This window comes from Pteropus alecto, unplaced genomic scaffold (genome assembly GCF_000325575.1).
Source record: "Pteropus alecto unplaced genomic scaffold, ASM32557v1 scaffold11, whole genome shotgun sequence".
NCBI lineage: Eukaryota > Metazoa > Chordata > Mammalia > Chiroptera > Pteropodidae > Pteropus > Pteropus alecto.
Window position 1 is genome coordinate 15,457,016 of NW_006431956.1, and position 9,006 is coordinate 15,466,021.

Genomic DNA, 9,006 nt, shown 5'->3' on the forward strand with positions numbered 1-9,006 from the left:
AAGGCCTGGTCCCCTGGTGCAGCACCCAAAGTCACTGCCTCTTGAGAATAAACAGAAATATTTCTTCTCCCGGCCAACCATCCAGAGGCCAAAATGGCCCATTTGAGTAGTAGACGGTTAAGAAAGGATAATTCCTGGTAGCAGAAATTACCCTAGGGTTGACTGGGAGTCACAAAAATGTTACTGTTTCTGTGACATAAGAATTACATCAGGTAAGTTCCTTTATCTGATAAACAGAGAAATGACTCCAATTTCTTATGGAATAGAGACGTGATAGGTGTGAAAGCTTTCAAAGGTTAAAAAAGCAGAAATGAACATTACTATTGATAAATAGTAAGAGATACTTATGCTAAACTATGTCCCAAATTTTTTAAACCCTTTCCAAATGTAGCCTGTTTTAAAAGTACCCCTCTTCCTAATCCTAAAATCACTCTCAGTAATTTTTGCCACCTTCTCAGGAAATCATATACTTTGTTAGAGTTTCAAATTTTTTTTTGAAAGACACTAACAAATAAAGAGTTTATAAACAGTGCTTGAAATGACTTTTTTCCAGCATCCTCAAATTCAGAAGGAGTCCCAGTATATCAAGTATCTCTGCTGTGACGACGAAAGAACTCTAAACCAGTGGGTCACGGGAATAAGGATCGCCAAGGTGAGCGAGCATTTGGACTCCACCCTCCCTTGAATTTTCCACCCGGCTTCCAGACCTCGGTCCAGTCTTTGTGCTTCTGAGAAACAGCTGACACATTCTTAATGGGTCGACGCCACCAATATTAGCTTATTTATTTGCCCATTGAGTTTTTTAAATAGGTGAGAGGGATAGAAATATGGACCTCTCCAACAACCTGAGAATCATGGGTTTACTTTCACATGAGACTTTTCAGATCTTTGTTTACTCACGGAGAGCATTGCAGGTTTAGTGTGTAATTAAGAAACACAAGGTACAATTACATACACAGAGTGTAGAATTACATAAAGACATATGTAATCAGAATTGTGTGGCTAAAGCTCTCTCTGATGTCTAGGTAAAAGTATTAACTGATTCTGTTAATCTGGAAAATTAGTTAACACATGAAAAAACAATTTGTGAATTTACTGAAATGCTGATACAGTTGAGCCTTGAACAACACAGGGGTTAAGGGCGCCAACCCCCAGCGCAGTCAAAAAATCCAAGTATAACTTCTGACTCCCCGAAAACTTAACTACTAATAGCCTACCGTGGACTGGAATTACCTATAACATAAACAGTCAATTTTTACCATGGACTGGAATTACCTATAACATAAACAGTCAATTAACATATTTTGATTGTTATATACACACACACATATATATACACACACACACACACACACACACACATATATGTGTGTATATATATATATATATATAGCTAGAGAAAAGAAAATGGTATTAAGAAAATAAGGGAGAGAAAATACATTTACATTATTTATTGAAAAAAACATATATAAGTGGATACGCCCAGTTCAAACCAGTCTTGTTCAAGGGTCAACTTTACTACCAAAAAAAAAAAAAATCAGGAAAGGAGTGAAAAAAGTGATCATGAAGTACTTTTTTTCCTAAATGTATATGTTGCAACCGCGTGCAGACTATTTGGGACAAATGGATGACTTTCCTGCTTCTTTTGTGTTTTCCTCCCTAGTATGGAAAGACTCTCTATGACAACTATCAGCGGGCCGTGGCCAGGGCCGGGCTGGTGTCTCGGTGGACAAACCTGGGCACCGTCAGTGCAGCTGCACCATCTTCACCTTCCACAGGTACTGAGCAGGGCAGGATTCTGACCCCTGTTCAAGGCTCGGAGCTCATGTTCAGATGCATCCTACACATTTTATAAACACAGAACTTTGTGGACACTACAGAATACGTTTTCCCTCCGATGGTCGGGCTCGAGAGCTCTACCTGTTTATTTTAAGTGACTTTTAGCAAAGCTTTGACCTTTTTTTTCATGGTTTGCTTGTGCATCAGAGGGTGATCACCAGTTTAGGGTGAGCTGATAAGGAGCTATGTCTCATCAGAGTTCAAAGTTTGTGTTTGTCAAAGGCTCCGTGAGTCCCCAGCAGACTGCCCACACCAAGGACAAGATCGTTCCTTGATGTTTCGTCTAAGTGCCAGCATGGCTGGAGCCTTGTACCCAATCCTGGACATCACGTTTTAAGGGTAGTGTAACAGCTACTCATTTGTATCTCTAGAAAGGAAGACAGGACATTGAGGGGTGTAGTAGGTAGTTCGTGCCACGTGATACATATACTGTTTCAGGTTCTTCCAACGGCCCTACAAAGTATAAATTATTATCCCTGCGTCACAGATGAGGAAACTGAAGCTTGGAGAAGCTATTATCTTCCCAGTGGCTGAGCTGGAACTCAAATGCATTTATCTTTATGATAAATAATGCTCGGAAGAACTGGAACCATTTATGGCAGGAAAGTTCTAGTCATTGTTTTCCAGTGTTAAAAAAATGGTCACGTCAAAGGCCAGTATATAGATTCTTTGCTGCTTCAAAGGGTGAAACCAGGTTGAACGTAGGGACATTACAGTGAGGTAGATTGGATCCAATGTGGAAAGATACTTCCACTAGGTGTGTTCAGTCCGGCTGTGAATGATGAGTTTCCTGGAAGTGTTTATGCTGAGTTGTTTTCTGCAGAGTACTTATTACAATTTGTAATTGTTTTATGTATCCATTCGTTTGTTGCCTGTGTTCTCCACTAGACCCTAAGTCTCGGAAGGACAAGGACCGTTCCTGCGTGTTCCACATAGCTTTCCCGAGCTTTACAAGCCTGGCATACAGTAAATATCTGTTGAGTTGATAAATGAAAGCTTGCTGAGACTGACCGAAAGCCAGGTCTCAGTGACCCTGGAAGGAATCCTAATTTTATCAGTCTTCGGCCTGGGAGTGAAACACATCTTAGAGTTCCTGGATTGTCAAGTCCCCCCCTCTCAAGATGGCATCATCTTTAGGAGATGTCCTGAAACCCTCCGAGGCGTCCCCATTGGTCCCTTTTCCAGTACAGACCCCTGGGCTCCTTCTGGGTCAGACGGTGTAGCCTCAAGTCTCACTCACTGAGAGTGAGCTGTAGGTCCCAAATTCTTTGATTTGGAGGAACTCTTAAGATCCTTTCCCTTTCCAGACCAGCTGAAGAATTTTTCCTTCTGAGTCTTTTTCTCGGAAATTAGGATCACTTGCTTTAGCCAATAGTTCTGTTTCTTACCAAGTCTTGAGATTTTTCTAATTATATTTTACAAGCATCATTCTACCTCTTACCAAGCTGATACATCAGCTATTTAATTATGAGCTGAACTGTTTTTAGAACAATCGGGATACCTTGAGGGTATTAGCCGTTTCCCGGGATGAAGCTACTAGTGTTTTGCACAGAAAACCAGACTGTCTGTCGCCCAGGCCAGTTTCCCAGCCTGGCTCCGGGTGTATCTGTCAGGAAGTGGGTTGAGCAGCTAGGAAGAGCCACATCTGGTCAGGCTCTCAGGGGATCCACCTTCAGCATCCAGATCATTCAGATCACAAACCCGCTCTGTGGTTCAGTAAAAAATATGTCTGCGTTTTGGCCTCAGTTTCCGACTTTAGCTTCCACAGACCATGGAATTCTCTGCGTGATAGGAGCGTCTTAGTTATGCTAGTGAGGTGTCTTCTGGTGGGCCCCAAGGTGGCTTCAGGATGAGGGCGAGTCGCCAAAAAGACCAAGCACGTGATTGGAAAGCTGGACCCATCAGCTGTCTGGCCTTCAGGGAGGGGAAGGGAAGCGGACTGGAGCGCGATCACATGGCCGGTGATCCAATCTGTCATGGGGATGTAATGAAGCCCCAGTGGAAACTCTAGACACCGAGGCTTGGGGGAGCTTCCCGATTGGTGAGTAAATCGAGGTGCCAGGAGGGTGACATCCTGACTCCGTAGGGAGAGGGCTTGGAAGGTCCATGTCCAGGCCCCTTCTGAAACTTGCCCTGTGTAGATTCCTTTATAACAGAACTGTAATTGTAAGTATAGCACGTTCTTGAATTTTGCGAGTCATTCTAGTGAATTATGGAAACTGAGGGGTCGTGGGAACCCCTGAACTTGTAGCGGGCTGGTTAGAAGTTTGGGTGGCTGGCATCTGAAGCGAGAGCAGTCTTGTCGAGGTTGAGCTAACCTGTGGAGTCTGATGCTAACAATGGGTGGTTTATGTAAGAATTGACTGCAGTCCACTTTTGAATTGCACCCACGTTCCACCTGCCAGGGCCGTAGGCCTACCAATTATGTATATATGTCCGGGTTTATTGGAGGTTTGGGGGTGTTGCAAGAGCACCCATGGATCCCATATCCAGCCATAGCATCCCTCCTGGGGAGTTCCCAAAAGAAAGAGTTATACACACAAGGAAACATGGCAAATAGAATTCTACATTTTGATGAACTGGCCTGGTGTCCATTAACTCCTGATTCAAGGCTTTCTGGTAGAACAAGCTGGAACAAGTGGCTTTGAGTTTAAAGGAAAGCCTCTTCCCCAAGCCTCAGTCTTAATTAACACCAACCCCAGCCAAAGGCACCTATGGTACCAATGACTTAAAGAAAAGAGGAAGAGAAGAAGGGAGGAGGGAGGAGGATGGGATGAAGGGAGAAAGGATGAGAACGAATTGGCTGGGCCTGCCGTTAACCCACAGTGGCTCTGCCCACTGTTAATTTAGTAAGTCTGGAGGGCGGGAAAAGGAGAAGGTGGGAAGAGCGAGGCTTCTCCAGGATGCGGACGAGGTTAGGACATCCTTTCCTCTAGAGGGATCTACCTTCAAGAGACACATTGTGGACATCTGTCCACAGATGTCCACCCATCTGTGGGCATCAGCCACGAATGGGCCCTTAAGACTGCCTGTTGATCTTACCGTATTTCTCCAGCTCAATGGTTCTCAGCCAAGGGCGACTGTGACCCCCAGAGAGCATTTGGCAATGTCCGCAAACACTTCTGGTTGTCACCCCTTGGGAGGAGCTGGTGTCATCTAATGGATAGAGACGATGGATGCTGCCTCTCCTGCAATGCACAGGGCAGCCCACCCAAAGAATTTTCCAAATGTCAGTCATATCTGGAAAACCGTTGCAGTCAATGTGCTCTCCCAGTTTCAGATGTTCTTTACTCTCCTCAGACTTCCAACCTCCAACCCCTTTCCTCTCAGCAGAGAAAATGGAACCATCAAAGGGGAACTTTTTAAACTTCCCACCACCAAACCCAACAACTTACCTGCATCTGTACCCATCCTAGCCTGCATCCCTTATGCTACCTTCTCACATGAGCCAATTCTTCCATCCACATTCTGGTCCCCTATTCTGACATCAGCTGGTGGACTGCAGCACAGCTCTGATGCTGACCAGTGGAGTCAGCTCAGACCTCACAAGCCAGGGACACAGTCCCCAACACAGCCACCCTTTCTTCAGATGCCAGCCACAATTCAAGGGTCCCCAGGCCACCCACACTTCGGACCTATAGGCTACAAATTAGGGAGTCCCCCTGACCCTGTCAGGTTCCGCAGTTTGCTAAAATGACTCACGGAACTCAGGTAAGTGCTATTCTTAGATTACAGTTTCATTATAAAAGATATAAATCAGGACCAGCCAAATGAAAAGACACATAGGATGAGGTCCAGGAGAGTCCTGGATGCAGAGCTTCTCTGTCCTCTCTCTGTGGAATTAGGGTGCATCACCCTCCCAGTTCTTCGATGTGTTCACAACCAGGGAGCTCCACTAAGTTCACTGTCCAGAGTTGTCATTGGGGTTTCATTTCATAGGTGTGATTGACTGAATCACTGGCCACGTGACTGAACTCAATCCTCAGAAGTCAGAGTCTTTCTGGTAACCAGCCCCCTTCTGGATCCATGTTGTCAGCATAAACTCAGATGTGATCCTGGGGGCTCGTGAATCACAAAGACACTCAGGTCACTTGGGACATACCAAGGGGTTTAGAAGTTCTGTGCCGGGAACCCAGAACAAAGACCAGACAGATGCTTTATTGTACTTTTCTCTCCTAGTTTCTCTCCTGCTAATCTCACCTGTGGCCTCTATGTTGCTAAACCCAGCTATTGCAAACCCCACTCCTTTCCTGACCTTTCGGCAGCGTCTGACACAATGGACCACGCCTCCTTGAAGCAACCTCCTCTACTGGCTTTCAAGATAACGCACACTCCAAGTCCTCCACCCCGCCCCCACCACTGGCCACTCCTTTCTAACTCCTTCTACTTCGTTTTAAGTTACCCAAGACCCAGTTGAGCCTAACCCTTTTCTCATTTTACACAATCTCCCTAAGTGACCTAATCCACTCCCAGCATCATCTATGTGCTGACCACCTAGAAAAAATACAAATCCAATCCAGGCTTCGCTGCTGACCTCCAAACCCATGCATCCAACTGTCGGCTCAGTGGCTTCACTTGGATACATCATAGACACCTCAAACTCGATGTCTGCAAAACTGAACTCATCGTCTTAACTCTTCAAACTTGCTCCCCTACTGTTGTTCTCTGTTTCCATAAATAATATCATCATCTGTCCAATTGCTCACGTAGGAAACATGCAAGAAAAGCTCATTCACCCCCAAATCTAAACATTTCTAAATCCTGTTGATTCAACTTTCTAAATATTGGTCAAATCTGTCCTTGTCTGTCCATCTCCATTGCCATGAAGTCCAAGCCACCATGATCTTTCACTGGGCCTCATGTGCTGGTGCTCCAGCTTGACACCCTTCTTTTGCAAGGCTCTGTCCATCTGTGAGCCACTTTTTTAAATGTAACCCTGTTTATTAAAGCCCTTCAGAAGTTTCTCACTGCTCTCAGATAAACTTTTTGAATGTAACCCTGTTTCTCCCCTATCTGAAGCCCTTCAGAAGTTTCTCACTGCTCTCAGATAAAGTCCCAAATTAGTAGCAAGGCCCAGAAAGCTGTATAATGCCCACCTCTCCTGCTTTCCAGTTCCTGCCACACAGGCAATTTGCTTTTTCACAGTTCTTCAAAGCCCCAGCACCATCCATTCTCAGGGACTTCAAAGATGCTGTTCCCCCTGTTTATGATGTTCTTTCTTGCATGTGACTAATTCCTACCTGTCCTCGGGTCTCAAATGAATTGTCCTTTGTAGGTTAGTCATAATTAATAATGTGCATGATTCTTAGGTTAGTACTGTTCCTTTCTCTAGACTCTGATTGTGAGATCAGGGACCATTTCTGTCTTGTAGTTTCCACAGCACTGAGCTCAATGCCTGACAGATAATAGATGCTCAGCTAGAATTCGAAGATGTTTGGAGCAGGAAATGAAAAAATGAATTAATATCCTGTAGGGTTTCTCTGATGATGAAATAAAATAAAGCATGTTAATGTCCCTAATACTAAGTGCTCAATAAATGTTAATTCCATTTCTCCTAAATGAGTCGCTCAAACCAATTTTTGAAGAGCGCCACTGCAGCAGTCAGATGAGACTTCCATTGATAAAAAAGGGGGATCTTGCACATGATGGAATGTTCCTTAGTAGACACGTTGGTGCTGCTATAGAGTCTTTTTTTTTTTTAACTTTTTTAAAAATTAAGTTTATTGGGGTAATATTGGTTAATACAATTATATAATTTTCAAATGTATATTATAATTTGACATCTATATATTCTATTGTGTGTTTACCATCCAAAATTCAGTTTCCTTCAGCTACCGCATATTTTATCCCCTTTACCCAATTCACCCTTCCTCTACCCCCATATATTTGCCCACCTTTAACTGTCTACCTACCCCCTCCTCCCCTACCCTGTACCCTCACTTGCTGGGTGGGATTTTAAGCTCTAAATAGCCACATAGGTGACTAGCCCGGAAGGAACTGTATATGAGCTTAGAAGGAAGTGAAGCCACTTTCAAATAGATTTCTTCTCAGTCATACAGACACATATACATACACAGTGAGCACGATCACGTCTTAGCAAAAAGGCCTTCTTGAAATGACTCCACTTTTTTAAAAGTTCAGTTCTTGCCAGATATTACAAAGCCTCTTTCTTCGCCTGAACTCATTGCACAAAATCAGCAGAGCCCTGGGAAAGTGTTTACGGAACCCACATCCATTTAAAGGCCCAAGACAAATCAATCCATAAGTTCCTTCCTTCCAGCACCCTTCTCCCCCAAAAAAGAAATTAATTGGGGTCAGAGGAGTTACACTTCTTTGAACCTTGGGCTCTTTGGGGCATTACTTATGGAGCCCTCCTCTTCACCCCAACAATTGCCTCCCTGAATCATTGGCCGGAAGAGTTAGGTTCCCTCACAGGGGGCCTTGGAACCATGCACGTTAGATCAGAACAAGAACTGTAGCTGAGGTGAATGTGGAGCTGGCACTAGCCATCCCCAGGGAGGACATGCTGTGAAGTCACTTGATAGCGGCTGGAGGCAACAAGCCCAGTCCCATTCTGTCTGACGCTTCCTCAGTGTTAGTTGGTAACTTTTCTCTGAGAATCTAGAAGCCCTTTCTGCTCACCTCCTCCACTGCCTCTTGCCCTGTCCTCTCCGTCTTTACATAGTCAAACTAAAGTCCTGGAGATACGTGCCCACGTGGTGCCGTGTCACTGGCTGGGAGGCACCAGCCCCATGAGACCTGGGTGTTTCTGCTGTGATTACCCAACTGAAAATACACGTAGGCGTTGTATGTACATCCAAAGTGCTTAACAAAAAGTCACTTATTCTTGATAAATGCCAGGTTTTCTTTCATATTAGGAAAAGCCATGGAGGCTATTTTAGTGATTATTAAATGACTCTATCACTGAGTTTAGCAACAGTTTTTAGTCGAGACTCTTCACATGGCAATTGACAGAAATCCAGCTCAACCTAGTGTAAGCAACAAAAAGTGAGGGGGCAGATTTATTAATGCCCAGAACTAGGAAGTCTCAGGGGCTGAAGTGATGTCATCAAGACACTGTTTCTTTCTTAGGCACTGTCCCCATGAGGTGGCAAGGATTGCCACCCACTCTCTGGGCTTGTGTTTTTCATACAGCTAGAAATCTCA

General features: G+C 44.4%; 1 protein-coding gene across 1 annotated transcript in view; it reads left to right on the plus strand.

Moving 5' to 3' along the window:
* APBB1IP (amyloid beta precursor protein binding family B member 1 interacting protein) overlaps positions 1–9,006 on the plus strand; it is a 109,137-nt gene that overhangs the window by 93,106 nt on the left and 7,025 nt on the right. Inside the window, exons 11-12 of the mRNA XM_006907016.3 lie at positions 554–652; positions 1,664–1,778. Coding sequence (XP_006907078.1) covers positions 554–652; positions 1,664–1,778 — 214 coding nt within the window. The remainder of the gene's footprint in view (positions 1–553; positions 653–1,663; positions 1,779–9,006) is intronic.